We start from the raw sequence: 16,592 nt of genomic DNA on the forward strand, positions 1-16,592 counted from the left end.
CACCATTATCTTTAAAAAGGACTGAAAAGCCCCATAATTTACACCCCAGAACGGTGACTTTTAATTCAAGATGTGTCTATGGTAGAGATATTTCAGTGTCTTTGGGCAGACTTTAAACACCTCTACACCTGAATAATTAAAGAAGAGAGGCTTTTGAGTTTCCTTTTTAATTCATAAGTGGAGGTTTTGCCTAAATAAATAAAACTGGACACCCAAGATCAAGAATAAAATGAGAAACACAGTTCAGGCAGTTTTCTCCAAATAATACTGCTACTGCTTCTTACACTAAATTACCAATCCATTTGACTTAATGCGAAAAATTTGGCTTTGCCTGAGACCCTGACTACATCTTTAAATTAAATATGCGCAAAGGAGAGTTCTTAGAGTCAGGAAAGCAGAATGTTGTGCATGTTTTGTCCCCACGTTTCTCAGTTCTCTCTGCATAGTTTAGCAATGAAAATGAGTTTTTATTGTTACCAGCACTTCCAAATCATCTCTGAGTTAATGGCAGTCGTGGTCTGCAGAAAAAAATAAATTTAAAAGTGTCTGAACTTTCCTTTGATCTCTTTTGTAACCAAGCTTATTTACAACTTTGAGCTGAGGGAGAAGGATGTGGTTAATTTATTGACATTTTCTCCCATATTTGTTCTTCACACTTTGCTTTTTGACTGCGTGTAAAAGTACAGGACTTCCCGGAGAAAAAGTATCTCGGTTTTATTTCTGGTCTCACTGGAACCAAGAAGTAAATCTCATTTCAAAGTCTCATTAAATTGCCATCTGGATTTCCAGACCAAAAAGGTTTGGAAACGTTGAGCTAAACTGCAGATAAGCGACCAAATTACTGGATGCTTCTCCAAGCTAAATCTCGGAATCAGTGAACTCTCTCTCCCGAATATTTTCTCTAGCGAGGTGTAAAACACAGAAGTATTTCATTTTCACATCACCAGCTATGCTTGCAGTGCTGGCAGGTCATAAAAAAGGGGGAAGGGGTGTATTTATGGAGGGAGAGGGCTGAGGATCTGCTGCAGCACAAGAACATAAAAGCCAAAGGAGCAGAAAGGAACCACCACCAGGTTTTTCTGGGAGTGAGCTGTGTGGGACACCACCAGAGCTGGGTCCAGAACCAATAAAACATTCACAGATCATCAATGGCTTCTGAACTTTATCCTAAAGTCTACATCTGGAGCAAAATGATGAGCATCAGTGACCCAGACAGCCTGCACCTGGTTTTTGGGATGTTCCTGCAAGGCCACTGCCTTTCTCCGTGTGTTAATCACCTCTTGGGGCTGCAGGAAAGGATCCCTGCCCAAAAAATACTCTGGAATCCGGTGAAAAGCAGTATTTATATGGCTCTTCTCATCCTCACCCTCTGCTCCCATGGTTATAACAAATTTGGCAATAAATATTTCCCTGGGACTCAGGATTACTTGGAAAATGCTTTAAAGGAGGGGATGAAAAAGAGGAGATGGTTTCATGTTGACATAGTGCACATCTGACAGTATCCTGCTCCAAACCTGTGCCCTTTATGCTGTGAACTTGGGGATTTATTCCATGGGATGTCGAGATCCTGGACATCCATTGAAATGATGGAAATCCTCTTGTTGCCTTAAACAAAGCTGTGATTTCACCTTATCTGTACAAACATCTCTCTCATTTTGCATTATTTAGTCTTCAGGGTGTGTGGGTTTCCATGTAGGGTGTATTCAACCAAAGGAATATTTTGAGGATAAAAAAAGAAAAAAAAAAATGTTTTAAAATTATGTATTTTGATGGACAGAAGAATTATCCAAAATGTATATTAAAAATATATTTTTTAAAAAAAAAATCTAAAGTATATTTATTACCCTGCCAGAATGATATCTTTGCCCTCCTTCCTTTCTGATGTAGACAAAATGCTAATCACTGAATTTTCAGTCATTCCAGGTTTGAGAAAAGAAGCAAAAGACCATCCCATAATGTATTTGGAGCAGATGACATTGATAATCAAAATTATTTTTCAATTAGCATACAAAGAGATTCAAATTTAGATTAATGTAACCCATTTCATGTTTTACAGGAAATATTGATGAAGCAGAACGAGAGTGGAAAGCAGGATTCCATCGCTGGAACAATTACATGTCAGACTGGAAAAATCAATTTAATGATTACACCAGCAAGAAGGAGCTGTGCAGTCTCTAATTAATATGTTTACTCTTTCCAGTTTGTCCCTAGAACTGTTCATCAGGCAAATACCCAGGTAGCTTCCCAACGTGTCGAGCATTAAATATGTTATGCAGATTAAAAGGAAATGTTACAGATACAATTTTGATTTCAGATCTTTCATTTATATTTTACCTCCTCTCTCAATGAAAAAAAAAACCCACACGGCATCCACACCCTTTGAAGCTTCCCTGGGTTAAGTAGGACTGTGAGATTAAAGGCTGGAGATTAATGATGTACATATTATTATAAATACTTGCAGCTTAAATTCACCCTTCAAAGAAACAATGCAATCTGTTAGAGGGAAATGGATTTTTTTTTAAAACAGAAACAGCAGTTTTACAGCATTGCCATGCAGAACACAATCAGATTTAATCTTTAAACACCACCGTGCTCCAGCCTTGTTTCAGACATAATTTCACTGTCATAAACATAAAGGTACAATAACTCTGCTGGAAACACAAGGCAATATTTGCTTGTTAGACCAAAAAGTTTTCAGACTGCTGTAAAAGTGTGAATCTGTGCCTCTTTCTGGCCAAACCTGTAGGACAAAGCCATGGCAGGAGAGGATTTGAGTTGTGTATGGAAAGCCTAAATCAGGAGCTACACTGAAATTAGCTGGAAAACCCAGCATCCTTCCCACAGCCCTCATTTTTCAAGGAGTGAAGAGTTATGGATTCACAAATAATGAATTCACACCTTTCCAGCTCAGGCACCCTGGGACACGTCCCTCCTATGGAGGAAGCTCCAATTACGACTTTTGTTTTGTCCACTCCGTTGCCTCCTGGTTGAGGGACACCCCACATTTCCTGGAGCACGAGGGGCAGGGCTTTACACCTGCAGAAGAGCCTCAGTCTCTGTGACAGCAGATTCCCAGCCCCAAAAACTGCCAGGAGAGTGGGGCCTGGCCAGAAATCTGCTGGATGGAAGGCTGGGCAGGGGATCCCTGCAGAGGGACATTGTGACCTTGGTGGGAAGAACCCAAAGGACTCTTTGCCATGGCCAGGTGAGCTCCCTGCCCTGGGATCCAACATCTCCCACTCTCCTTTCCACCTGATTGAGCTGAACCTATTAAAAACTTCTAGAGAAACCCATGGATAATTCTTCCCACTTCCCTGCTTCTGGATGGGGCTGGAATTTTTCTGCCTGAACACCGCCGTAATTGGTTGCTTTCCACTGGCCCAACTGGGAAGAATAAATGCCAAGAGCTTGATGAATGTAAGTAGTATGTAAGAGCAACAAGCCATCTCATAAATGAATTATCCTGAAGCTTTCTGTAAGCGCAATAGCATCTCAGTGCATCTATTTTCTGTGCTAGTGATTGCAAAATGCCTCCTTGGATTGAGCTGGAGAACTCTGGATAATGAACTGAGAGTGTTCTCTTCCTGCCAATCAGTTTGACCACACAGGATCCCTGCACTGAAAGGATTTATTTATACAGGAAGGCCAAATTCTGCAAGAGAGGATGGCTTATCATCTTTCCTGTTATTTCTAAGAGAACACAATTATTTCCCTGACTGCATCATAGAAAACCACCTTTTAGCACAGGATTTTCAAAGGCTGCAGACAAACCTGAACAGAGGAAAAAAAAAAAAATCTGATCAGTTTTGAACGTGCTGATCAAAACTTGAAATGATCTGGGATCCAAAAGCCCTCTTTATGTAGCACTGCATGTTTATACCACGGGTAATCAGCCCCTTACATAGATTAGCAGAGTATTTATCAATATTCTTCAGAGCAACCATGGAATACTAAAAATAAACACAGAAGGGTGAACTTTTTGTCCATCCCTGAGCAGTTCTGGCATTCCCAATTTTATTTCTGTGCTGTTCTTCAGGGGTTTTTTGGGTGCTGCTCTGCCACAGTGAGCCTTGACAGCACCATCAAAGCAGCATTTATTTCTTTAGCCATCCTCTTCACAGCAATATTTCCTTATCCACCTGCCCTATCAGCCTAATCAAGGGGAGGAAAATATCTGAGCCAATTAAAATGAAAAATAACCTTTGGAAAGGTGGTGAAGTTTATAAAATGTTTGGTTGCAAAGGTGTTTTTTTGTTTGAGTAAAACAAAGGTTAAAGCACTTTTTGCAGGTTTTACTGATTTTTCTTGGTGTGACTTGCTAGCTTTGTATTTATTCACCTGCTGGGAAATAATATCTCCATTTATCATTCAAATGAAATCAATATATCATGTAGTCATTCATGCCTCATATCTGCAAAAAAAAAAACAACCAAGCAAAGCCTGAAGTACTTGAATGTAAATGGTTAAGGTAATGAAGAGTGAAAAAAGGCTGTGATTGCTGAAAATGATGATTATATATTAGAGGGGTATCTCACCCAGACCTTCCTGAAGATGGAATGTTGTTAATTGATGGTTTATTTTCTCTCCTGAGAGCCAAGAAACACAGGTTTCTCTGTGAAACCTGAGAAAATGTGTTGATTCTTTCTTACCATCCTTGATACCCAAAGCAAGAATCCTGAATTTGGTCACAGAATTGATGAAAGATCAGGACAAAATGAACTGAAGTGCCAACAAAAACGTTGGCATTGAACCAGTTGTCATTGGGTTTATAATCTCTCAGGTTTAATGACAGATATTTCACACTTATTTCAAATATTGGCATTGCAGGGCTGAAGTCAGACATTTTTCAGCAATGAAACCCACCACTTTTATTTTATTTTTTTTCACATTTTAAATGTTTATATATCTGAATAATAGAATATCTGAATAATAGATAAGCTTTCAGTAGTTAGTTAAGTATTATTTGTGTGAAATCCAATCTGTTTTCCTGCTGAGTATCAGACTCAGAAGGAGTTGGGATGTTCACAGTTCCTGACCCAGGCCTGCTCTGCAAAGCTGCACCAAACAATCTTGAGGATTTCTGGCTTTCAACAGAGTCCAAAATTGTCTCTAACACAAATTAGACCCTCCCAAAATTTCCAGGTTTCCCCTCAGCTGCAGATATTACCCTCATAAATTATTATATATAATAATATATATGTAATAATTATAAAATATAATTATATATTATATCATATATATAATTATATATATAATATTATGTATATATAAAAAATGATTAACCCTTTATTGCTTGGGTTTATCCTCATGGCTTATCCTCCTGGATTTTCGGAATGGAAGTTCAGGCCTGGCCACCCCAAGCCTTGGGATCACTCCAATGTTATCACACTAAAAAAGGCAAATTTCTGGTGAAGAGGAAGGCTGGGGTTTGGCCTTCTTTGGTCAGTAGAGGCTCAGTCTATTTATACAGCAGAGATTTCTGCTCTATAAACACATGGATAGATGTACCCAGTTAAATCTTCGTGAGGAGACAGCTCATCCCCAGCAGCTCAGAGCTGGGAAGGATCCTTTTCAACTGAAATAATTTAAGTTTGTTGTTGTTTTTTTTTTAAAAAAAAAAAAAAACAGAAAAATTCTTATTTGAATTAGAATTTTGGAGAGAAAATGAGTTTATAAAGGAATAGGCCCTTGTAATGTTCCTGTCCCAGCAGATCATTACCAAGTGGTTTGGCTCCTGTAACACGCAGATACCAAATGGATTAATCTGAACATTACATGGACAGAGGAGGGATATAAATTTGTCTCCATCAACATCACAATGTCGTGTTCTGGGGCTTGATTATGTTTTGTCATTTCTCCTGGCTCAGCACCAGTTCTGCACCATCAGCAGAGCTATTTGGAGGGACATAACAAACGTCACCGTGCTTGAGTTCCACCTGCAGCGTGGCCAGAGAGTGGAGAGCAGCCTGGGCTGGCACTGCCCCTGCCCCTGCCCCTGCCCTCCTCAGCTCCAGGGGAAAACTTCACAAGTGGGAAAATAAATTCCCCCCCAAAAAAACGAGGAGCAAAGAGAGGAAAATAAATAAGAGGGGAAAAAAAAAGAAAAAGAAAAGGAAAAAAACCCAGGAAAAATAAAAATCAGAAAACTGAACAAAACACACACCAAACCAACCAAAACCCCTCCACCAAGGAAAGCAACAAAATGAACAAAAACAGCCACCCTCCCCCAAAAAAACACACTGAGGAGGAGAATTTAAAAAAAAAAAACAACAAAAAAAAAACAAGCAAAAAGCCTAGAAACAAACAAGGAGGAAATAAAAAAATATAGAAAAAAGGAAGGAAGGATTAAAGAGGAGAAATGGGAAAAAACCACAACCAATGTGGGGAAGCAAGTGTGGCAGAAAGTGGGAGTGATGAAAAATAAGGTGTGAAGAGAACCCAAACGAATAGGGGGGAAGGAATTCAAAGAAGAGCTCACACAAGAGCATCTGTCCCAGAATGATCAACCACAGCAGGGTTTAACACCATCCCCTGAGGCAATAAATATCTCAGTGTCTCTGGCCCCATAACTCCAGCCAAAAATTCCTCCCCCTGAACTGCCAAATAAGTTTAGGAATTTGACAGTGATTCAGAGCACGGGGTGAGGAATGAGCTGGGCAGGTTTGGCTCAGGCTTAGGGGCTGCTCTGGGTGATGCTGCTGCCAGCTGACTCCTTTCTCCCTGCCTTTTCTCTTCCAGCCCCTGGAATTCTGGGCATTTTTCAAAGCCCCGGTGTCCCTGGCCAGGCAGAGCCTGAAGCCAGCACCTGGGTAACAGATGTGTGCAGCTGGAGGTGTTTGCCATGCCTGCTCCATCTGTTCCAAATGCCACAGGTGTGCTGATTTACTCCAGGTGAACCGGGAGCAAGAATCCTTTAGGAGAAAAAACAAAAGTTCCTGGCTGAATGACAAGTATTTCTCTCTTTCTCCGTGCTTTGTTTTTATTTATCCTCATCTACAGCTCTAGGTGGGTTTTCCATTGCTTCTGAAGAACATAAAGAAACTTCTTAAAAAATAATCTTTGGTAAAATACAGAATTTTGTTTGGATGCTGCAGCTTTGGGATCTACAACGGGAATTTGGCCACAGGGTTAATTAATATTTAACAACCTTGACTGGGTGAGGTGGGAGGAGCACGAGGTGTGTTTCCTAGGGAATATGCATCCATGCACCCAGACATCCACAGAAATACAGGTCCAGCAGCAGCTGCCCCCCAGCTTTTGTCAGCAGCATGGAGATGGGATTTTATCTGCTGCACCTTGAAAACACAGCCCCAATATTTTGTTTTTTGCTGAAGAATGAAACACACACAAAACTTTCTGATATAAATCAACACCTCGGCCAAAGGAGTTATTGGCAGTTAAAAGTTCCAGAGCTTTTTTTTTTTCAGCTGTTTTGGGTCCAACTTTTATGAACAAACATAATTAGGCATTTTGAAATGCTTGGCGAGACAAGATAATTCCTGCCTGACCCCTGCTGATTATCCTGGTTTAGCACGGGAACCTTGCAGCACTTTGTTGATAAACCAGATTAGCTGCACTCATCAAAACTTTAACTCGAGGACTTAATGACTGCAAAGCAGTGATGTGAATCTACAATTAGTGCAGGTGCAAAGCTTCCAGAGGCTTTTAATTGGATTGCAGGTGAGATTAACTAAGGCTTCCAGGCATGTAAGGAGTGTAGGGCTGGGGAGGCTTGAGCCATGTGATGGTTTGGGGAGAAGCAGGAGAAAAGATGAAGTTTAATTCCTGCACAGGGTCTTCTACACAAAGTGAGAGATGATAAAAGTTCCCTCCCTGAAAGCTTGAGGACACTTCCAGAGGCTGTGGGCTCTGTTTTTTGGGATTTCCTGGATTTGGTCATTACATGCATCACTTTTTAAAAACCCTGGCAGTCTTTTCAGGGATCTGGAGCTAGCCAGGAAATTGTTACTGTACTAAATCACTGTTGTATTGCAAATTATCCATCTATTCCTTCCAAATCTGTATATTTGCCTGGAAAAGAACACCAGCTCCTGATCTTTCCAACTCTTCTCCATCTTAATATATGCCCTGAATGCAGGAGTTAATGTTTTATCCCCTATCAATAGAACCACGTGTGGAAGGTGTAAGTCTGGGAGTGCTGGGGTTAATTATTTTTTAATTTATAAACTATTTATAAGTTAGAGTGAGAAATGGTAAAAGTGTGTAGGCAGAGAGGAGTTCTCACCACAGCTCTCAATCTTCCAAATGAAATTCCTCCTTGCAGGATGTTTAATCACCTCATCAGCCTCTCTCTGGCACAGCCTGTGCAGCACCTTTTCTTACAAAATAGTTACATTTCAACTGCATTTTAATACTGATCTGATTTTATCATCTCACGCGTGAGAAAATTAAGGTTTTAACCCAGAAAAAGCAACAGAAGATGTGACTGATCATTTATCTTGAATTGTTTAGAAAGTAATTCAAAGGACCTTATTCAGGACTGTGAGAACCAGCTGAAATTACACATCCAAAGGGATACTTCTGAAATATTAAACTTTCCTCACTCACTAATTACAGAGATATCAATTTTATAGGTACTTTTAGCAGAAGTTACATCAGTCATTAAATAACCCTAACCATGCCTCATTTTTCATGACCTAAATCAAATATGTTTAAATTGTTTTATTTTTTAATTAAGAGTTATAACTGCAGAAGAAAAGAAATAGCTCCTGTTTTATTTTTCAGCATGTTTTTATCTAGACCTTTCATCCCATTTCATGTCTCATTTTCAGTGCCACAGTGATGAGCACAGTTAGAATTTTCCCCTTCTCTGCTCTTAAAAAGATCTTAACCCTGGAGCTCTCACTGCAGGTAGAATTCTGGTTTAATAAAATGATTATTACGAACCAAAATCACAATTTTATCCACAAACACTCACTACCGCCCCCATTCCACAAAACTTCTAGATCCATCTCTGGGAATGACACAGCACTCCCACTTCTTGATCATTGGGTGCCTTTCAGTTAATTAAAATTTTGTCATTGCCTTCAGCAGAAGAACAAGAGTTCCTTTGAGTGACATTTTCAATCTTCCCTATCACTTAATAATCTGGGAGGTATTTACTATTTAACAAAAAAAAAAAACCTCCACACCTCAGAACGTACATTTTTTCCCACAGCTTTCTCTTAATGATGAGCTAAATGGGAGAGTAAAGAAGGGAACAATCTTTGCAGAGGAAAATCCATTAGGTGCTAACTACAAATGCCTTTTCCTTTAAGTATTCCATGCTGCTGTTATTTGTGAGTAAACAGACTGAAAAATGGAAGGAGAAACCAGAATTATCCTCTGCCAATCCCTGGAAAAACTGGTATTTTCTGCAGCCCACCTGAGCATCCCCTGCTCACCAAGGCTCTGGACAGGTTTTTGTCATTGTCCCATAAATCTGACCCACTGTGGCATTTCCCATCCCTATCCACACTCAGAGGAGGTATTATTTCAAATATTAAGACCAACACCTCCAAAAATTCTTTCCTAGAGAGGAGTCTTGACAACAAATCTCCCCAGGAGCTCCCAAGGCTGGGACTTGTTAGTCCAGAGTGCAAAGAGAGATCTCAGACAAAACTCAGCCTGCAGGGAAGGGAATGAAGCTTAGAGCAGTGGAGGCTTTAACCCAACATTTCCCCCGCTGCAGGATAAACTCTGAAATTCCTGTTGATTCAAGAAAAGTGCCAAAATCCCTGAAAAGCCTGCTGTGTGTTTTTTCTCCATTTAAAGGAAGATCCCTTGACCACATGTCCAGCCCCTGCAGCCTCAATTCCTTCTCTTTCCCATTGGCATTGGTTACAAACTCCTAAAAACCAGGTTAAAGTCCGAGCTCTGCAGTGAATTCGTGGCTTTTGACACTCATAACTCCACTTTCATAAAAGCAGATTAGTGCATGAAAAACCTCTTTAATAACAGCTCTATCAAAGCAGACATTGCCCAAAGCAATACAATTATTGGTCAATAATTCCTCTTTAGCTGCTTCTATTACCACCACTTTATTTCAACACTTGCCTTCTTACCCTTTGATCTGCTAATTATCTTTTTACCCTCTGATCCTCTCTACAATTCCCTGGCAATTTGATCCATTAATTACAGTGTCCACATTCCCCATTTTCCACAGAATGTGCAGCTTTTCTCACCTCCTTCACCTTTCTTCATGCAAACACTTGCCATCTTTCTCTAGGGTATAGCTACCTCTGTAAATATATAGATAATGGGACAAAATGCTGTAATTAAAAGTATTTTTCCATTTTCCTTGCAGTCCTTTGGGCTACATGAAAGCGTCTTAATAGTTTGTCATTGACTTAAATTTCGATGGAAATGGGCAGTCTGGTAAATTCTTTTGACTCCATCTTTAATACCATAAACACTTGGATTTCTTTTTCTCCAGTATTAAACACTGATTGTATTTCCATGCTGGAAATTCTATTAAAATCACGGTTTCTGATATATTTTGTGTAAATGTTATAAAAGTTATTTTCTGATATAGAGCTTTTCTCATTTTATGAGCACATGGCCCATAAATTACTGAATATTCTGCATTGCCAATTTCCCACTCCCTTCTAAGCCAGATTCAGACTTTCAGTGCAACCTAAACAGGTTCTAGAGTGGAATAATTTTTGGGAGATAAATTTATAATCTCTGACCTTTTTACTTGTCCAACCCAGAAATGTTGGTGCTATGGAAGAGGCATTTTTGAGACTGGGGAGCGAAATGGCAGCTGGAACAGAACCTCAGTGTTTCAAAGCTGGATTAAATGAATTTATTGTGACCAGGATACCCCATAAGTATTCCAAACAATCTCTCATTCTACCAGGAAGTCTCTGACACTGCTGGGTTTCTCCAGATTTTGTGCAAAAGAGGGACACACTCACAAAAACCTCCAGTGCCTCAGCTGTTGCTGTGGGAATTCTTCTGTCAATATATACATTTTTAACCTCAGATTTAATTCAGAACTGAGGACTTGGTAAATCCCCATCAACAAAATGCAGCCAAACACAGGCATTGCTGTTAATTTTATTCAGTTTTTCTGTGCAAATGCTCACTTAGTCCTTTGGCCAAAGTTACCAGCTGCTTAAACTAATGGCTTTGTGCTGTGTCCACTCAAATGAACTCAACAACTTCTCATTCCAGACAAACCTGCACAGATTTGCCAAAGAATGATCATTAATGCAAGATTTTTCTTTTTGACAGCTTCTCTGCTTGGAAAATGATTGATTGGGCACTTCTTGTATAAATAATCTTTGCAGTTTTTAATATAGAGAATCCATTTTAATATCTACATCGTAAAAACCAAGAAATTCTCATTTCTGTGCAACCACTTCTTTTCAATCAGATTATTTTTATAAATATGAGGATTGCAAAAGCAAAATGTGTCTTGCAGGGCAGAGGTATCTTCTATAATCCAAAGGAAAATCTACAAAGGTATAAAATTCTTCTTGCACAATTTCAAACCAAAATTGTACTTATTGAATATAGTCCTGTCTAATCATATTGACTTATTCCTCCTTTTTTCCCTTTCAGATCTAGCTGGTAGCATATAATTTGCCATTTTTCACATTAGTTCTTAAATAGCTCACACTTCCTTGCATCACGAGGCACTTAACAGCTTCTCAGTAATCTGATTGTTCAATTGTCTGAAGATTTCTCGACACAGAAAAGCCAAGTACAGGATCAGCCTGAGATACTTTGAAATACAGGAGGCCATTCCAGCGCAGCTGAAGCAAGTAATGGAGAATTTGTAAAATAAAACAGAAAGAAATGAGTGGTGGTTGGCCATAAATAGGTGTGCTGCTCCAAGGGTGTTTCTGTTTGAGTGATGGCACTTCCCAGGCGCTGTTTGGGGATCAGGACTGCTCTGCTTGGCTTCCCTTTATGGTGCCCCAGCCAGGTCTCAGCTGCTCCTGAGAGCTGCAGTGATCCTGTTGTAAATGCATATCATATTATTGGCTTCTTGCAAATGTTATAATGAGTGTTGTATGTATAAAATTAGAAAATTTAGCTATATTAATACAGTTTCCTTTATTTCTGTTATTGATGGAAATTAGTGGTATAATATATATATGTTAGGCCATGGCATAGTATTAAAACAAAAACTACTTTTGTTTGTATAACCCAAAGACTGGAAAAGATAACTAGAGACCCACCTCCATTCTTAGATTATCTTATCCAGATGAAGAAAGCAGTGACCAGAGCTCTGGGCGGAGGAATTTATTGCATTTCTGGTATTAGGGATTTACATAAATCTCAGTGGCTCCAAGAAGATTGATCTATTGAGAAGGGGGCAAGAGAAAACTAAACAGAAGAACACCAAAGATCTTCAGAAGAATGGATGAATATGTATGAGAATTTATGGATATGTGGTAGAATTCCAGTTTCAAGGGACAATCCTTTGTTAGTGAGGTGAGCTCTCTTGGCTGAATGCAGACACCCAGCCATATCTGTACACTTTATTTTATCTCCTAATTGTCTTTTTTATTAAACTTTTAAATTCTATTAAAAAAATATGTGAACCTCGTTTTCCACAATCCAAAGCCACGGGAGGAGCTCACTCCTGATTGATGGAGCCTCTCAGACCCTCCAGGGGTGCAGAGCTGCTGACTCCAGGGTTTTCCTTCTCTTCCACCTCCTTGGTGGAGGAAAACCTTTTGCTGCTTCCTTTGCTGGTCACTGTCAGACACAAAATGATTCACACAGATATGGCTTGAAGTGTGATGAAAGAAGAAAGTTTATTTTGTCCTTTCAGTATTTATAGGTTTTTGATAATGCCCAGGGATTGGATAGTTGGGTCACCACCTTCCCAACCACACTGGCCATGAGAGACCTCCATCAAAAGGCAAATCTTTAATGGGATGTATAAACATCTATGTTTTTAGTTACTTTCTCAGGAAAGTGGCTTGAAATTATGAAAACAATATCAAAAGGCCTGATTCTCAGGGTGACACTTTGCTGTTTCCATTCCAGCCTGAGATTCACCATCTCCAGCAACCACAGCAAAGCCCTCCTGAAATCCAGATCTGCATTTGTGACTAACCTGAAATGTGTAATAGGAAAGGAAAAAACTCCTTTATCAAGAAAATCTTCAGAGAGAAGAACCATTCCCTCGAATCAAACAGCCTTTCTTTTGTGTTTGTATAAAAATTATCCTGATCAATATTTAAATTATTAAAATCCAGTGAGCTACACAATATGAACACATACAATTTTTTCTGCATCAGAATCCAGAGTTCAGCTGATTGTGGCACTTTTTAATCTCCACCTTCAATCCAGATTCACATAAAGGAAACACTTAGGTAATTTTATTTTGCTCTTAATTAGTATCTCTCACTAACTACTAAGTAATCTCTCTATTTTTCTTTTGAATCCTTGTAGCAAATTGCATCATGTAGGCCTCAGTTACTCATGTATTTTTTACCTTTTCCTGTCTGTTTCTGGCTTTTCTTCTCTGTGTTGCCTGGACTGCTATTCAGAATTATGGAATTCTGGAAATTCCTCTCTATCCTTTTGCATTATGATGAAAAAGACACAAGGTGATTTTCCATAGAGGTTGCCAAACAAGGCTGCAATAATTTCTTCATTCTTACTTCTTTCTGCCTTTCCCACCACTCCAAGAAGTTCATAACTCTTAAAGCTTCAGCTTTCCCTTTCCCCAGCTCATGTTCGTCCTTTGAGCTCCCAAAATCAACTAAACCCCAAGATTTAAGAAAACTTTATAATTTTATTTTCAGTCATCTTCTGATTTCTAAGATCTAAAATCCCTAAGATTTTTTTGCTGCCAACTGCTTCAATATTTTTCACTAAAAACCTCATCTAAAGGTGACTGGAGCCTTCAAGCCTTGCAGTTGGGGTTTAAAGTGAACCCTGATTTACCAGCTGAGCCAGCCCCAGCCCCTTCAGCAGCGGATCCACGGGGTGTGCCTGGGCTCAGGCACACACAAACTCCAGGACAATTAAACATTTATTTATAGCTGGAGTTGAGTGTATGAGTAAGTCACACGTGCTCAGGAGCTGCAGTGCTTTGTTGACCATAACATTCCCCAGGAAGATTTAGAAAGGAGTGAGGTGCCAACCTCACTTTTGCAGCAGTTGCCTCTCCTGTTTCTGCTGGGAGAGGCACAGCCTTTAAACCTGATTTATCACAAATATTTACCTATCTTTCCTCTCCTCTTTTCTCCCCGTGATATTTAAGCAAGAAGCTTTATTTGAACAAGAGCTCTTTAACCTCATCACAGGGAGGGTTTTTTTTTATTCTCATTTCAAAGTTGTGATTAATTAATACAAATAATAATCCTGCTGCCCCTGCCTGGAGAGGAGATGACAGTTTGCCTTTTGGAGAGGAGAGAGCAGAGCTGGGGCTGCTGAGGGTGGAGGAGGGAAGGCTGGGGTGTGATCAGGTTGTAAATCACAGAAAGGAGGGTGCAAAGGTGACAGAGCCAGGCTCGTCCTGGTGGTGCTCCAGGACAGGAGTCAGTGAGCAAAACCTGAAACCTGGAAACACAAATTTACTGTGAGGGTGACCAAAGCCACATTTACTGTGAGGGTGACCAAACCCACATTTACTGTGAGGGTGACCAAACCAGCTGCCCAGGGAGCTTCTGGAGTCTCCATTCCTGAAATTATTCACAAGGTGTTTGGACACAGTCACAGAATTATGGAATATTTTGGGTTGGCAAGCACCTTAAACATCATCCCATTGCAGCCCCACTGCCCTGGGCACTCACTTGACTCAGTTTCCATAAGTCCCACCCAAGCTGACCTTGGCAGCTGGCTCTGGGTGCTCCTGCTCGAGCAGAAGGGTTGGATCAGATGATCTGGGGAGGTTCCTTCCAACCTGAACCATCCTGAGATTCTGGGAATGTGTCCATGAATCCACAGCCTCAGCGTGAAGCACATCAGACATGAAATGTGAAGAGTCCAGTGCCTCTGAGGCCACCCTGGAATGAAAATGAACTGCCAGGAGCAGTAAAAAAAAATAAAAGAAGTCAGATTAGATTAGGTTCCCCACATCCAATGAGGTTCCTAAACTGAATAGCACCAGGAATATCTTTATATTTTTTTGATATCTTTGCTCACTTATGGAGTCCCTTGGTTCATTCTTCTCTGCTCTCCTATTTCTGTAATAAGAAATAAACATTTCTTCGCCTGGCCAATTTTTTTGAACTGAAAAATAAACCTGTAACTTGGGGCATGCTTGGAAGTGTTTACAGATGCTCAGTAACCCCGTGAAGAGTCTCCTGTCCCTTTGAATTTAATGGAAGCTGACACTGAATTCAGTGAAGTGCGAATTTCCCTCTCGATTTCGGGAGCTCTTTCCCTGGATTTATTGTGCCTGTGACTCCACACAGTGTCTGTAAATGGTGTTATAATGCAGCCACCAACTCAGCCAGAGTATTCCAGCTCAGAACTCAGAGACCAAAATCTTTTGCCATCAGCTGCCTCCAGTCCTCATCTGGGGTGGATAATCTGGATTTAACGCTCTTGTGATCTGCCTTTTATTGCTATTGGTTTCATTTATTTTGGAGCAGTTTGTTATTAGACAGGGTGAGCCCTCTGCTTTCAGGGACACACCAAATTCTTCCTGTCCCATCCCTGGAGGTGTCCAAGGCCAGGCTGGAAGGGGCTTGGAGCATCCTGGACTAGTGGAAGGTGCCCATGGCAGGGGTGGAATGAGATCAACTTTAAGGCCCCTTCCAACCCAAATCATTCTGTGATATCAAAAATACATTATGGGATGCTGCAGAAGGGTCTCACAAACCAGAGAGACCTCAGCAGCTCCATCTTCCTCCTGAGGATTCGTGTCAGGAGTGGTGGATGGCAAAAGCCCCATGGTGGGACAGCCCAGACTTGTCCCCATGTCACAAACAGGGACGTGTGACACTGCCAAGCCCAGGGTGCAGCTGGGGAGCCTGTGGAGATCACCTGCTGGGCTACAGCTTCAAAATATGCATTTTTGTTTACTGATTTATTCATTTTCTTACGTGTGTGAGTAAATTGCCATCAGCAGGATCACTGCAATCCTGGATCGAGTGAGGGGCAGAATTCTTGGCCTGCAAATTCCTCTCACGGACCTGGCAGGGGAAGGTTTAGCTTGTTATCCTTCTAATCCTGCTTCCAGCAGGTGCCTGGAAGGAAATGGAGTCAGAGATCTGGTTTCTGTCCCCGCTGTGCTCCGAGAAGTGATGACAGAGTTATCCTGGGACGGGGCTGAGCGGGAAATGGGAGGGAATGGCAGCAATGCCATGCCTGGGTCACGTACCACAGGATTTCTGTGGCAGAAACGTCCCCTCCCCAGGCTGACACAGTGACAGAGCTGTCCCTTGGCCAGCAAGAGAGCTGAGGGCTCAGAGAGGCAGAGGTGCTGCGCTGGCAGGGAGCAGAATCTCATCTCTGCCAATGTGAGAGCTGATGCCTCTTCCAGGATAACTGGGTGGCCTCACTAAACTCTTCTCCTGGTTTTAGTTTCAACAAACATTTCAGCAGCAAAGCCCTCTTAAAATCAACTGAGAGCTCCCCACAGAAATAAGTGCTTTGCTGGGAAAGGCTGGGTT

General features: G+C 40.8%; 1 protein-coding gene across 4 annotated transcripts in view; it reads left to right on the forward strand.

Moving 5' to 3' along the window:
- Positions 1 to 2,302, forward strand: part of BCHE (butyrylcholinesterase) — a 45,987-nt gene extending 43,685 nt beyond the window's left edge. For all 4 annotated transcript variants that reach the window (XM_023933593.2, XM_023933592.2, XM_023933591.2 and 1 more), the window contains one exon: positions 2,057 to 2,302. In XM_023933593.2, the coding sequence (XP_023789361.2) occupies positions 2,057 to 2,178 (122 nt within the window). In that variant the 3' untranslated portion in view covers positions 2,179 to 2,302. The remainder of the gene's footprint in view (positions 1 to 2,056) is intronic.
- Positions 2,303 to 16,592: the final 14,290 nt, after the last annotated feature.

Source organism: Cyanistes caeruleus, chromosome 10 (assembly GCF_971803275.1).
Source record: "Cyanistes caeruleus chromosome 10, bCyaCae1.hap1.1, whole genome shotgun sequence".
NCBI classification, from domain to species: Eukaryota; Metazoa; Chordata; class Aves; order Passeriformes; family Paridae; genus Cyanistes; species Cyanistes caeruleus.